At 36.8% G+C, this 15,876-nt stretch overlaps 1 protein-coding gene across 7 annotated transcripts in view; it reads left to right on the plus strand.

Moving 5' to 3' along the window:
• Positions 1–15,876, plus strand: part of Plppr5 (phospholipid phosphatase related 5) — a 302,829-nt gene that overhangs the window by 224,055 nt on the left and 62,898 nt on the right. For all 7 annotated transcript variants that reach the window (XM_047529588.1, XM_047529632.1, XM_047529579.1 and 4 more), the window contains 2 exons: positions 11,267–11,399; positions 14,468–14,718. In XM_047529588.1, coding sequence (XP_047385544.1) covers positions 11,267–11,399; positions 14,468–14,718 — 384 coding nt within the window. The remainder of the gene's footprint in view (positions 1–11,266; positions 11,400–14,467; positions 14,719–15,876) is intronic.

The raw sequence follows: 15,876 nt of genomic DNA on the forward strand, positions 1-15,876 counted from the left end.
ATGTCATCCTTTATTTCCTAGCATTATCTGCATGTGTCTACACTGGCAAATAAGTTGTATGCTTCTTTGTAACCTTCTCCATTTTAGATAAAATCAACTATGCAGTGAACTCTGAGACCAGGGACATGAGTGAACCTGTTAGGTGCTGAGGATTAACTAAACTGAGCCTTCCCAGTTAGGACTTTTCTTCTCTTCAAGTTTCATTTAAAATATCTGGAAAGTGAGAGTGTTCAATTTCTTTATATTTTAGGATCCTTTAGCCTCTCTTTCTGGAACAGCACAAGTACGGAATACTTATTTGTTCAAATAAATATCTAAAAATTCCTTTGAAAATCTCCCTGACACATTTTAAATGTGTGGTAATCAAGAGTTTTAGACTCCTTGAAAAATCCTTCTGCTCTGAGAACCTAGATAGCTAGACAGCACTCCCAGAATTGCTGAGTCAGTAGGGCTGGGGTGGGGCCTGAGAATGTGCATCTCTACAAGTCCCAGGAACTGCTGCTGCTCGTTCAGAGACCACATTTGAGAACCACTGCCCACGGAGTTCTTGAAATAGACAAATATTCCACTGGTTTCCCAGTTAAGAAATGAGTTAATAGGCTTATCCCACCTGCTGGTTGGAATGACAGTTTCATATGTTTCTTATCCCATAGTAGCTCCATTTTAGGGGTATTGATCTTTAAGACTGCCAACCTTAACTCAAAAGGATAAAACCAATTCTTGACCTCATGTCTTTCTATCTAAGCTGCCTTTTGATTCACCACTTCACTTAAACTGTCCTCTCCCCAAGGCAGTAGGGCCTTCTGTTGCCACATGCCCACAGTCTTAACCACAGCTAATAACACGTATTGATTGTGCTTTATTTCCTTCATATGTATTTGACTTTTAATAATTCTATTTACCTCATAGTTTTGAAGATTAAGGAGGTAAATATTTGAAAAGCAGAACAGTACCTAAAACCTACCAAATTCCCCTCCTAGAGTATCACCCTCAGGATTTCTATTATGGTTGTATACTACCTCAGCTCTCATTTATTTTTCTTTATCCCCTTTACTGCCAAGTTTTTATGAAAAAGACCTTTCATATCATTATGATGAATTAAAAAACACAATACCACTTGATAAATAGAAGGGAACCCTAGAATAAATACAATAAAAGTCAGTAGTTTTCAAGTCTAGCCAGTTATTTTTTTTTCTGCTAAAGACTATAAAACTGAAACTTAGTCTTTAAAAAAACAAAACAAAACAGGAAAATTAGCAAGTTCTCGCTGCTATAACAAAAACCCCACATTTCTCTGGCTTCATACATAAGAGTTATCTTTTACTTATCTAGGAGTCCAATGCAGGTCTTATGACTGTGTGACCTCAGCTGCTTCCGACTTGTGACAGCAAAAACTGTTGGAGCCCAGAGATCTCTGCTTCCAGCCAGCATACGGGAATGAGAAAATGGAGAAAACACTCCCAATTTTTTTACCTCTTTGATCTGAAATTGACACAAGTCATTTATTGTAACACTCCTCTGGGGCAAATCCATCTAGATTCAAATGTTCAAGAAATGTTGTTCAGACTATGTAGGCCCTTTCTATGAAAACTTTATAGGTTGAAAGCAAGTAGCTTTCAAACAAGTATGTGAACAAGTATTAGCTCAATTTAGTCATTCCATAATATACACACTTTTCTGACAAATCCATACTTTTATCAACTAAGTATAAATGGATTAATTAAAAACAAAGAAAGAATATTTTTGGCAGTCCAATTATGAAATGTGTGTAGTTGTAGGAAAATATAACCACAGTTATTTAACTGCTGGAATGGATTATACAACTATTGTATAAACAAATGTGTTACTTCTTCAGTTCAATTAATTCTCATCCATCCTGACCTCAGTTCCACTCAGAAACCGTGTTCAAAGAAGTTAGCAACTGTATTACTCAGTATAATGATGAAATATAAGAAGTTTTGGCTTCTCTGCATCAGGACACAAAGTTAATGAGATAATACCTAGTGCAAATTTTTACCTCAGTATAGTTTAGAACTTTCCTTGGCTAACTTGAACTTGATGATGGGAAATGAGTTCTTTACGTAAGCCCTTGCACATTTGCCAAAATACAAATTATGTTGGATAGGAACCTAGATATAAACACTTAAAATTTGAAGTCAGCACCTGATAACTTTTTCTTTAAAGAAAGCCTGATATAGTGACCCAGAGAGGGGATGGGGTGTAGCAGGGAGCATGATGCTCAATTTTGGGAAGCTCTGTGAATGTGGTGCAGAACATCTGCCTCTCTCTAGCCTGGGTTCAGGAGCAGAATTCTTGCCCCTGAGGAGGTAGAGTCACTTTGTCCCCAAGGAGAGAATTCTGACTCAAGGATCAATTCCTTTGCTCAGACCTAGTCCTGGCTGGATGGGTAAATCAGTGTTGACCCTTTATTATGAGCTCCTGAGCTGTTAGTGAGCATTTCACCACAATCTGCATCAGGCTGGCAAGGACCATGAGCAGTCACCAAACTTCCAGGGAATTGCTCCAGAGCTTCCTGCAGGGCTGGAGAACAGGGAGGGGGTTTGCTTCTCTTGCAAAGGAAGAGAGAACAGAGACGAGGCTACAGCCCAGATGGGGGGCACGGCTGGAAGGCAGATGCAAGGGGAAGGAAGTGGGACCTTGACCACTGACCACCATGTACATGGCGTGCTAGTCCGTGCTCTGTCTATCAGTAGACATTTTTTTTCCTCCCTTTTCTTTCCCATTCCAGTGCATGGAGAACTTCTGCTGAGGTGAGGGAGGAGTGCCCCCACAAGAGGCAGATCCTTGGGAGGCTGGTTGATTTCTCCCCACAAGGGCCACAGGGCTCCCTCCTGAGGTTCGGCTCCTTTCTTACCCTTGTAGGCTGTTGGTGCCTGTGGCAGCAGGAGGGGAGCTGTGACCCTGAATTCATATCAACTGACACAATTCATCACTTGAACTCTCTCCAGAAATAGCTCTTATTTGCTAGTTCGTGGAAAAAAGGAAATTTTATCAAGGAGAGCTACAAAATAACAATGCTGTTAGCATTCTCATCACTGGTTTCTGTGCCCTTGGACCATACTGTTGTGTTTCTGACTTTTCCACTTCCAGGGAAAGCAAACCTATTGCATTCTTTACCTAAAGGGTTGATTTGGGAACCTAATGAGAATGGCAGCCAGTGATTCCAGAATTAAGAACCCCTTCTTGACAAAGGTAGAAAATGACCAAAACACCAGGTCCTCAGTTCCACATAACAGGCCAGGGGATCCAAAGAAGACATGGAAGATCTCAAGAAATAACAGTGGAGTTGGGACATGGGGTGTGAAGGTTTTTGGGCCTTTGTTGGAAGACTGGCATATGTAATAGGACTAGGAAGTTCATCTTTCTATACTCAGTTCTCTTATCCTTGGACATCTGAAGAGTTTTGAAAGTGCTTATGAGGTGTTATGTAGCCAAAACCTTCCCTTTAAAACTGTAAAACTCCTAGGACTCTGGGGGAACTCCAAGGTGTGGAGCTTCAGTATGGGGAGCCAGGGAATTGACCTCTCTTGTCCTGGAAAAGCTGCAGGAAAAGTTTTTAAGTTCCTAGGTTGAGACTGTTCAAAATAGCTCTGAACTTGGATTTGGATTCTAAGTGCACACTGTGTGATTCAGGCATGTATAACTTCTCAATTTACCTTTGGATAGGTTTCCTTATATATAAAATGAGTAGATTGAATTGGATTTCTCTCATTGATAATAGCATTCACATTTATTGTCAGTCATTGAGCTTTAAAACTGGAAGTATAAACATTATACAGCCCCCGCCTCAGAGAGGCTTTCCAGCTGAGTGGAAGAGACAGATGTGACTGATACTTATAAAACCATATGGAAATCACCATAATAAATGTACAATGTGCTTTTGGAACACAGAGAAGGGAAGGATGAATTGCACCAGAGATAGACATAAGCTTGCAATACAGCAGGCAATATTTAAATCATGTCTTGCACACTCAGCAATGTCCTGCTTACCAAGCTATATTGAGCCATGGACCAAGTATAAAAGCCTGGGTGTATGGAAATGCTTAGCATGTCTGGAGGCTGTGTAAGAAAGCAAAGACTGAAAAGCACGGGTCTAGGCTGAGCTATAAATGATCTGTTATGACAAGTCCTGCTAATCCATAAGCTATGAGGTCTTGAAATTGTACATAGAAAATTTGGGTTGCACAAATTTAATTTTCAATAGATCAATCTATCAGCAGATAGTTTGAACAGGGAAGTGAATTCCAAGGATACTGTAAGGCAGGGAAAAAGTGATGAGGGGCTAAATTTTAAAATAAAAATAGTGATAGAAGTGGAAGTGAACATACATGAAATAGAATTAAAGTATAAAATCATCATGATTTAAGAATTTATTGAAATTCAGTTGGACCAGAGGGATAAATTTGAAAGATGCCTTGTACCACATGGTGACTATAATAACAGGGTATTGTTTACTTAAAAATTTCTAAGAAAGCAGATTTTAAGTGTCTTGCCACAAAAATAGAATAAGTTTGTGAGGCAATACTTGTTAATTAGTTTGATTTGGCCATTCCATAATGTATACATATTTTAAAAATCATATTGTACATTGCCCACCATAAAAAAAATACTTCTTTCTTTTCTTTTTTGGTACTGGGGAATTGAACCCAGGGGTACTTAACCACTGAGCCATATCCCCAGCCCTTTTTATATTTTAGTTTGAAACAAGTTCTCCCTTAGTTGCTTAGATCCTCACAAAATTGCTGAGACTGGCTGTAAGCTTGCAATCCTCTTGCCTCAGCCTCCTGAGCTACTGGAAAATATACAGTTTTGTCAATTAAACATAATAAAAATTAAAGCAAGTGATGGAGAGAGGTAAATGAGGGAAGAAGGATCAACATGATATATAAGATTATGAGAGATGTGCTTGAGTGTCCAAGTGGAGGATGAGTGGTCTCATTGAGGAGGTGACATGAAAGAAGGGGAGGTTTGGAGTGGGACCCATAGCTTTGTTTGGATGTGAGGGCTTTGAATCTTTTAGTAGGTAGATCTGAGCTTGTTGAGATATTGCTGTTTAGTAGGTGTATAAAGTCCTGTATCTGGAGTTCAGGGGAGAGATGAATATTTAGGATTCCTGAGAATAGCAGGGATGGGAAAGCCTTAGGAGATATGAAGTTCACCAAGGAGTGATTTTGGAAGAAGAGAAGAGCCAACACAAAATACTGGGGAATGTAGAATTTAGGTGTGTAATTCACTGACCAAAGCCTCTAATTCAAATTCAAGAAAGAAATGTATGCATTAGATTCAATGTGACCCGATTTTAAATCAGTCATAAGGAAGGACAGAAATAGAAGGAAAATAAACAGTGAAGAGTCCCTTGTCTCTTCTACTGCTGTGCTAAGGTTAGGAAGAAAGAGTAGATAAGAACGTCAGTTTTTATTAATAGCAGTATCATTAATTGCAAATGATTATGTGTGTGTGTGTGTGTATATATATATCAGACTGAGTACTAATGCTATTAGTGTTAATAGCATTATTATTGTTGCTAATAGTACTGTTGTTACCAATAACTATTTCAGTTGATTATGATCATGGTTACCATTTACCAAGTGCTATCTAAATGCCTTCAAGGCCAAGGTAATCTTTTTGAGCTTCTGCTGGGGTCCAAAAGCAAGCTACCAGGAAAAGGCAGCCTCCTGGCACCCCCTGATTCTCTTCCTGGTTGGATTTGTTTACCACCACTCTTCTTTTAAGTGTATCCAGGATCATACTCTGTCTTTCTTTGATGTTGCCTTAATTTCTGCTTTTCTAGAAGGAGGTAAAAAGTAAGATCAGATGCGCAAAAGATGTATTAAGAAAAGCAACTGTAAAAGACAAATGTTGGAGGGTAATCTAGAGAAAGTAGAGTCTGCAGACTCTCAGTCAGACATTGATGGAGGCCTCACCTAGATCAGAGAATGGGAAGGAAGAAGAATCACATGGGAAGTGCCCAAGACTATGTAGGACAGTTCCAAGAAAGGTTTGTCCAAACTTGTGGGGAATCTAAAAACCAAACTGCCTGGTAGAGATATCCCATGTCACAGAGAATTAGGCATGTCTTAGTGCCTCATTATGCTGTCCTTAGCTAGGACCAGTCTTTAGGAAGAGTTGCCTCAGCAGAGACACAGTAGTATGTCCAGAACAACAAGCTACCCACAGACGCCCTCAGTCACTCATGACAATTCTTCCTAAGTGTTCTACAGGCAGACGTCACCCAAACCAGTCAAATATAACTTACCATGTGCATCGCTGTGCCCTTATTAATTATTTTGCTTACATCTTCCCTGAACATCATTTCCTCACACTGCGTTGTAATTCAGAAGACTTTTACTTAAATGCATTCGTCATAATAATGATTTTATTTTCAATTTTAAATTAATCTGAGAACTATTAACAATAGGAGTTTTCACTCAGGAAGATGGGTGGAAGAATCAAGACAGTTTTGTTTGGATGAAGAGTTCCATAAATGTCCCAGTGAGTCCTAAAGGGAATGAGAACTAGAGCATGTGAATTAGACAGCCCACTGGAGGAAAGCAGACATCAGGGTCTAAGTATGTATGCTTGATTAGATTAAGCCCAAGTAGACAGACAGAACACAGTCTCCAGAAAACATGGTGGACAGGGCTAGTGTAGGCCAAGAACTGGCATAGGGATGTCCATAGGGATATAATGGACACGTAAGACATCAGATCACAGTGAATCTCTTCTTTCTGAGAACTAAACTCTACCCAGAGAGCTAGATTTTATATACCATGACACACTTTCTCTACCTCGGTTCATTGGACCTAGGGAGATTCCTATCTGAGAGAATCGGCATTGGAGTTGAGTAAATGTCAGTCGAATCATTTCCTTAAACTAAGGTGAAATGTGCAGGACAAGTCTCAAGTCTGTTGGAGCCACTGCATATGTTAGGAAGCAGAAGAGCTAGCTTGCAGAAAGGTAAGAATAAATCACAACCTCAAGGAGCTGATATGTGAGACAGTGTGACTCCAGGGCAAGACCAAGAGTGAAACTGAGAGAGAGCCGTTGCCTGGACTGCGGAGGACTTTCTGTTGGTAGAGTTAATCTCCAAGCCTCTTCCCTAGGGTTCTGAGATATCATACCAACTCTCAAATTCTTTTTTTTTTTTTTTTTTTTTTTGGGTGCTGGGGATCGAACCCAGGGCCTGGTGCTTACAAGGCAAGCACTCTACCAACTGAGCTATCTCCCCAGCCCCTCAAATTCAATTCTCTATTTTTTAAAAGCCAGTTTTAGTATCTTATAGTAGCAGCCAAACACCATTAACTGAGGCATTTTTGTGGCAAATATGCTCAATACACAAACAAGAAATTCAAAAGGATGAAATGTGTTGAGATGCACCAAGCAAGAGATCAGCATTAGGGAAGATACTGGTGTTAGGGTCACAGTGGCTCTTGTGCTCAGATAAAGAAAGGTATAACTGTAAGGGGAACAAGACTATTGGGACTTCTTGCCAGAGCAAAAGGGAGACAGAGCACTGACCAAGAGAGTGTCAAACTGGCTCCCAAAGGACAGAACTAATTCTATATATGTGAAAAGGTGGTCGGGGAGGTCGAGGGTGTAGGAATGTTAGTTTTTAGGTACATTTCACTTCAACCTCTTGGGAGGGATAGTTGACCTGTCATCGTTCATCCTGGTCAAATATTGTATCTCTTGTATTTCATATGGATGCTACATCCTATATAAACATCTTTGCCCTGGGATAAGGATGAATTGCTGTAGCTCTTCAGAGAACACATATGTAGGGAGTGGAAAAAAACACATACATCATGTGAGTAACAAGTTAAGGACTTGGAAATTTACTGTTTGAGTGACTCCTCAACAGTTTTATCCTTTATGTTTGTCCTTGGAGAGTCCTACCAGGGTATCCTGATTTTCATGCTACACCTGGTTTCTGAGACTCATAAAATCATTGGTGAGTTAGTGAGAGAGGGGTTAGGGAAAGGCACATAATCCGCTCAATAGCTAGCATGGTGGGGTACAGGGGAAAGTGCCTACCATGCTTTAACAGCTGAGGAGCTCAGCAGTGCATTTGACCTTTCCTGGGAATAGTGGTTTGCTCATTTCTACCTGACAGTTGTTATTCTCTTAAGCTTAAGGGGTGCTTCTTTTTATGGGAATCCCTGACTGCCTCACTGGGAAAAGTCATCTTGGAAAGAGTGGCCCACATGAGGCGGTTCTATCTGAAAGCAATCTGATAATGAAAAAAGTTATCAAGTCAGAGACTGCACACACAAGATCTGGTTATAGGAACTAAGGAACAGAATAGAGCCTTCTTCACAGGAACAATGCAGAAGTTGGTTATCAGAGGTCAGGCAAAAAGTCAAAATCAGACTAGGACATTCCGATCTATTGAACATGAGATCTATTGAGGATGGGATTCATTTATGCATTCAATATGAATTTTACATATATATTATCAGCTTGAGTTTGGGTTCAGGGTGCTATCTGTTCACTTATTCAGAAAGGGAAATAAGGTGTCAATCATGTAGTTTATCTATTTGTTAGTTTTTCCAAGGCCCTGGTGACAGCTGATGTACCCATGAAAAATAGTGCATCTGTTTCCTTTTGACCAGATGAACCATTTAATCACACAGCTGCTCTGCTTCACCAAAGTCAGAGTTAAAAGTTAGGAGGAATTTGGAAGTTCTAATCTTTCCTCTTTCAATTCTGTCTCACCAGAAAGAAAACACCAGACTTTTAAATATAGTTCAGCTCAGTATCTTCTGGTTTAACCTTGAACTCTGACCTTCTTGGAAGAAAAGGAATAGGTACTATTAACAAATCTGACCAAATTATACTATTATATTGTATACATGTATAAATAAGTAGCAATAAGTTCCACTAATGTGTATAAGTATAATATACTAATAAAAGGGTCAAAAATTAAGAAAGACAGAAAAAGGGTATAGTAAGAAAAGAGGAAAAGGAGATAGAAATAAGAATGAAAATCAGTAGATGCAAAATAATTTTTTGTTTTCATTGGGGTAAAAGTAGGTTGCACACCTAATTGCTATGACCCCCTCTCTACTGTCACTTACTATTTTGAATATCTGGTAATCATAGATATTACTTTTTAGGCAGACTCCAGAAACTGTTCCCTGGTGTCTTAGTCTGTTTTCTGTTGCTATAACAGAATACCTGAGAGAGGGTAACATAAATGAAGGTTTATTTAGCTACAGTTTCAGAGACTGCAGAGTCTAAGAGTATGGTATCAATATCTGTTCCACATCTGGTGAGGATCTTCTTGCTGCATCATAACATGGTGGAAAGCATTGCATGACAAGACAGAGCAAGTATAGCTTAGGTCTCTCTTTCCCTTCTTATAAAGTTGCTAATGCAATCACAGGGTCATGATTTCATTGAATCCTAGTTACCTCCCAAAGGGCCCACTCCCAAATACATCTAACATATGACTTTGGGAATTAAATTTCCTCGTGAATTATGGGGAACACATCCAAACTGTAGCACCTGGGGAGGGCCAGGGACTCCCTATACAGCACGTTAATTAATCTTAACAGGACTTACTAAAAATAAACCTAAAAATGACAAATTCAAAGGCATATTATTGACTCTAGTTTCCTTTTCTCTTAATCTTATTTCATTTCTTATGCTCTTGTTCATGGTATTAAATGGAGTCAGAAGTTATGAGAATGAGTAAGAAATGTCTCCTGGATTGACTGGCCTGAAGGGAACTAAATATTTTATCTCCTTTAAGTTTCCACATCCTCATCTGTAAAATGAGATAATACTTGCTCTAATGATCTTGCTGGTGATTTTAAAAACCATGTACAAAAACCACTGCAACTGGTGCAAAACAGAGTGGAAGATAGCCAGGTCCTTCAAGTCAGCAAGTAGAGCAGAGAATCTATACCAGAACCCAGTTGTCCTTGCTGGCTCTTGGGCAATTCACTTGAGTTCCAAGGCTTGATTTCTCCACTTGTAAAAGGGTGTGATATTATTCCCTGTCTCATCTGATTTTTATGAAGATTAAAATAACATTTATACTAAAGTATAAAGAATATGTTACTCCTCAGTATTTATCCAGGAGAATTAAAATCAGCATACTATAGTAATACAGCCACATCAGTGTTTATAGCAGTGCAATTCACAATAGTCAAGTTATGATATCTGTCAGCAGATGAATGGATAAAGAAAATGTGGTATATATACACAATGGCATTTTACTCAGCCATAAAGAAGAATGAAATAATGGTATTTGCTGGCAAATGGATAGAACTGGAGAGCATCATGCTAAGTGAAATAAACCAGATCCAGAAAGTCAAGGGTCAAATATTTTCTCTCATATGCAGAAGCTAGAGAAAAATAAGAGGGGTGGGATCCCATGAAAATAGAAGAGAAAGCAATGGAATAGAGGAAGGGGGTTAAGGGGGAGGATGAAGGGATGGGGAAATGGAGGAATGGTGGAATTAAATTGACCAAACTATCCTGTGTACATTTGTGAATACACCACATTGAATTTCATCATTATGTATATCCATAAGTTTCTAATTTAAAAAAACCTATAAATAAGTAGGATGGCCAGTAGAATACAGGGAACAGGGGCACGAAAAGAAGAGGGAAAAGGCAATTATTAGGGACTGAGTTGGAATAAATTATATTTTGTGCTTATATGACTATATCTAAATGAATGTTAATATATAACTATAATATACTAATGAAAAAGAGTATATTAATCATTACAATTCTTAATACTGTGACAGATGAGGACAATCTTAAGACCAAATGTGTGAACTGATTTTTTTTCTTATAAAAGTATTACTGTGATTTCTAATTAGTATGTTTAAACCAGATCTTTAAGTATTTGTAAAGCTATTTTGAATCCTACAGAAGACTTATATTTAAACAAGACACTGTCACTTATAAGTCATGAGACTCAGTCAGACACCAAACATAACTGAGTACTTTAAAGATCTTTTCTATATTTCATTTTTAATGAAGGCTCTTAGAAAACAAAATTGTTATAGTCTATTTTTATTCATAATTTATCATTTTAATACTCGCTTGAATTGAGAGAAATATGGTATTTATGTATAGTGACAAAGTTATAATGAAAGATGTAAAGATATAAAAGCAAATGTGTCTCAGTTTTACATCAAGATTGTTACAAAATGCCTTTTGCATTTAAAAAAAACACATTTATACTGGTTACATTCTAATATCCTCTAATCTTTTATTTCTTTGCAAGATAATAGTTGGAGAAACTGCTGTGTTTTGCCTACAACTAGCCACAAGGGATTTTGAAAACCAGGAAAAAACAATTTTAACTGGAGACTGTTGCTATATAAATCCACTGGTGCGCCGAACTGTCCGATTTCTTGGTATGTGTTCACTGAATTGTTTTTATTCTTGCCAAAACAATGTTGATGTATAAGCTGATTTTTTAAATGACCCATGTCTCAACTGCATACAAACATTAGGTTATCTTTCCTGTGAAATATTTCAATTTGGTTTTATAAATGAATATTATGTACTACGTTCTCTCTAATGTTTCAAGATCCCTCTTCTGGGTATTATATGCACATAACAGAAAAAAAGAACAATACTTGGATAGTGGATATTCTTTAATAAACTAACAATTTTATCTTAAGTGGTTTATAGTGTTTATGAAATGTCAAAAAGTGACTGGGGAGAAATGATAGGGAGATAGGTTGTTTAACAACGCAAAGTTAAAGACTGGCAACTTGTCAAGTACAAGAAATATTGCACTTAATAAGCAGCACTTCAGGCTCAATTTCTGAACTATTTTTATGTAAATAAAATATGTTGGTAATTTTATTAGAGGACACGATTCACTGATGCTTGAACTTTCAATCTCAAATGTTAGCTCTAATAAATATGAACATTCACTGACAAATTACTGAACATTATTTCAATTCAATAAAACTTGGTCAAGACAATTATTTAACTAACACAATAAAATTTAATGTAAATTATTATTTCCTGAATTCATCAGATAAAAATGAGTATATCTGTATATAAGAGTACACTGAAGATAGTGTAACACTTAAACATTAATCTCTTATGGAGGGGATTGAGATGGAAACTTTGGAGATGTTAGATTAGATGATCTAATCTATGTATAAACTCATAAGAGATGAACCAGATGCCATCAGGGCTATAGATCTCTCTGAAGACAAAAGATCTTCATATTCAAGACTGTTTTTTAATCACTGTGATACTGTTTCTCAAAAGTCCTCATTTATCTTGTTGAAGAATAACATTTATATGAAGCCTAAAGAAGCATTTTCATATGCATCAATACTGTGTTTTTAATTCATGTCTCTTGGTATGAAAAACACTTAATAATAAAATAAATAATAAGCAATAATAAATGTAAAACTGAAAGTATTTGATGAAATTGATGCTTTCCTAAATAAGCAAGCTATATTGTGCCTATTTAACCAAATCATGTTTCTGCATTTATATACACATTTCTCAAGGATTTGTGGCACAAAGTATACTTTAGTCTCTATAAAACATTTAGGAGAGCTTGGTTTGTTTCTTGTTCCTTATCATGATTCATGTGTTTCTGGTTTGTTTTAATAAAATGAAAGTTTATAATCAAAGTATCACTGCATCAAAGGAACTCACTTTGTACAGTGACTTTATCCTTGAGGTCAGATCCCTCATGGGATCCCACTTTAATAATTATCTGTGTAGTCAACTACGATATTGGCCTTGGGCCTGATACACTGACATTTTAGTTCTGAAGGACGTTTGCAAACTTCACAAGTATCAAGAGACATTTCCATATGCTTATCAAATATTTCTATTTTAAACACGAAGACCTATTACACTAGATAAAAAAGAATGGTTTAGTTAAATAAAATGAGTACATCTTAGCCTAGATTTCAAAGGAGTACAGATAAAGAAAGCTTGTAATTTAGATTCCTGTACTTGGCCCTGAGGTTTAAGAAGGAGAGGTTGTGTACATTACATCTAACTGAGCTTAGTTCTCTTATTTCTCTGTCTCTCCCAAATTTCTGCTTTTGATAGCCTATACTTTGTGAGATTCATGGAATGATGATGAGATATAAAGAAAGATATTCTTATTGTTTCCTTTTAGAAGTTTCAGATAAAAGGAGAACTAATGTCTTTGTGTCATTGAGATTTGCTATGTGCAGATTTTTGTGCATAAATTTTTATGTATAAATCTTACATAATATTGTGAAAATTAAAAGGACAGCCATGTATCTAATACTGGAAAATTATTTGATCCTGCACAACTTTCACGATTTCCCATATGACAGTTAGTAATGATTAAAAGGCTTTGAAAACAAACAATCCAGAAATATGTGACTAAGAAGAAAAGCATCTAAATTTTATAATAAAATCAGATGACTTTTTAATGAACCAGCTGCTTTAGGAAGGATTTTGTCAAGTTTTAAAAGGTCCTGATGGATTTGAATTCCAAATTTATAAAAAAATGTATTTCACAGCACAACATCCTTGAAAGTCATATCTAACTTTAATTGAAATTATTGGCAAATAATTTACTTTGTCTAAGTAGAAAAATAAGTTTTGACAATAATAACCAATGACATTGAATTTAGAAAATGTTTTTGGTATTCAAGTAAATTGACAAGTTCTTCATAACAGGAGGAAAAAAAATCTATGTACTTAGTTTTATACCTCCAGGCGACCAGAGTAAATAAATTTTAATATGGTAAAGATAATTGAAAAATTATTATGTTTTTTTTTACTATTTACTAAATTGCCCCACATTTGATAAGTAGAAATCCAATCCATAAAAGATGAGCTCTTCTGTGCCTTTTGAAATGTGTCTCTGAAGGCAATGCAGAGCTGCATCTGAAAGCATTCTGTTTTACTTAAGATTTTCCATGATATTTAAATGAAAACTGATGGCTTCGAATTTTACTGCTAATTGGCACCTCCAGCAGAGTTAATATCAGTCTGAATGGGCTGAAGAGGCATAATCAAAGAGAGACAACTGCTTTGCTTTATGTTAGTGAGATAAGAAATATTTTCAAAAGCAGGGAAAATATAAAGATTGGTAACATTAGTAAAACATGATAGACTATACCCTCTCAAGGAATCCATGGTTCCATTTTAAAAATCGCATTACCCAAACAGTCTTAGAATATATTTTCTTCTTTTATATCTTATAAACCTGCCATGCATAAAAATGTAACCAGTGGTAGACAGCTCAATATGTTAAATAATTTAACACTCCCACTAATCCAGAAAACCAAGGGAGAAACTGGGGAGGAGTGAAATGAAAAGAACCAGGTGTATGTATGTGTGTGTATATATATATATATATATATGGAGAATTTTATTGTTTCTGAAATATTTCGTTTTCACTTATTGTAAATTGACATACAGCAAAAAAGCAGAGAGCTAAAATTGTTTGTTTTCTTCCCAGGGATTTACACCTTTGGATTATTTGCTACAGATATCTTTGTAAATGCTGGACAAGTTGTTACAGGAAATCTGGCTCCACATTTTCTTTCCCTGTGTAAGCCCAACTACACAGCACTTGGATGCCAGCAGTACACCCAGTTCATCAGCGGGGAAGAGGCTTGCACTGGCAACCCAGATCTCATCATGAGAGCAAGGAAAACATTCCCATCCAAAGAAGCAGCGCTCAGTGTCTATGCAGCCATGTATCTGACAGTAAGTAAGGATTATAAACCTGTTTGAATCTGTGTTTCTGTTCATCCTTCCAATGCAGAAATTCTTTTCCTCGCCATAACAAAGTCACTTATAGGATATTAATAGCTTTCTATTGCCCATTTAATTCATTTCTAATAATTGCTGTTTATTCTATGGATAAAATCAGAAGTCAGTTGACTCTCATGAGACTGTGTGAGTAGTTGGTTGTATTAAAAAATATAGCCATTAGCACTTCTATTTATGCATGTATTTGTCTTTTTGTTAAATAGGACTTAATGGAAACAAATTTGCTCTGTAGCACTCCCCATGAACTTGTAGCAGCGCAATTAAGAGAACTTACTAGGCTCTTGGCTGCCTACTCAAACTCTCAAACTTCTTGGTGGGTAGAGGGGGGAACTCTTTTTTTTTTTTTTTAGAAAGTTCTTTTGTTGTTGGTAATTATTTCATCATAGTATTGCAATCTGTGTTTATTATTTCCTCATAGCACCAACCAAAATATATTTAGAAATTATATCTCTCCTTTATTTTTGAATACTTGCAAAATTTTTGTGATAAGAACCAGGCCCAAGTGCAGCTATCTTAGGAACTTTAAGTGAAAATAGGTGGTCACAACTGAGTGTGTTATTAATAGGCAAAATTAGAACAAAGGGCAATCCTGGCAGGAGCATCTTGACCCCCAGTATTCTTGTCACCTGCCTGTGCCTCCAGCCCCAGAATGCACCATGCAACTGTGAGGTTGGACACCACATAAGTTTTTCCATGAACTCCAATAAGAAGTTCAGAGAATTTAAGCATCTTCTGGTGTTCTTCTTCCCAATGGTGCCATCATCTACTTCCTTCTGCTTTCAGCTTATTAACAAGAGGTTCGTAAAGACTCAGACCAAATTTGATACCAAATTTGATTACTTCTAATGGCTTAGAAAAACTCAGGATTATTTTTAGCCCCAAGAGCTGTTTGATGATGGAAATGTTCCAATGTGATCAAGTCAGGCTACCACTAAAGCAGAGAGAATCTCTAGCAGTACCTGTGACATTTCTTCTTGAGGCAGAAACAAATGTTGATAAGAAGAAGGACAATTTAAGGGGGAAATAAATCATTACACCTAACATTTACAATGGCAAGATAATGTTAGAGGCCATAGAGGATGCATTTTAACA

Source organism: Sciurus carolinensis, chromosome 1 (assembly GCF_902686445.1).
Source record: "Sciurus carolinensis chromosome 1, mSciCar1.2, whole genome shotgun sequence".
NCBI classification, from domain to species: domain Eukaryota; kingdom Metazoa; phylum Chordata; class Mammalia; order Rodentia; family Sciuridae; genus Sciurus; species Sciurus carolinensis.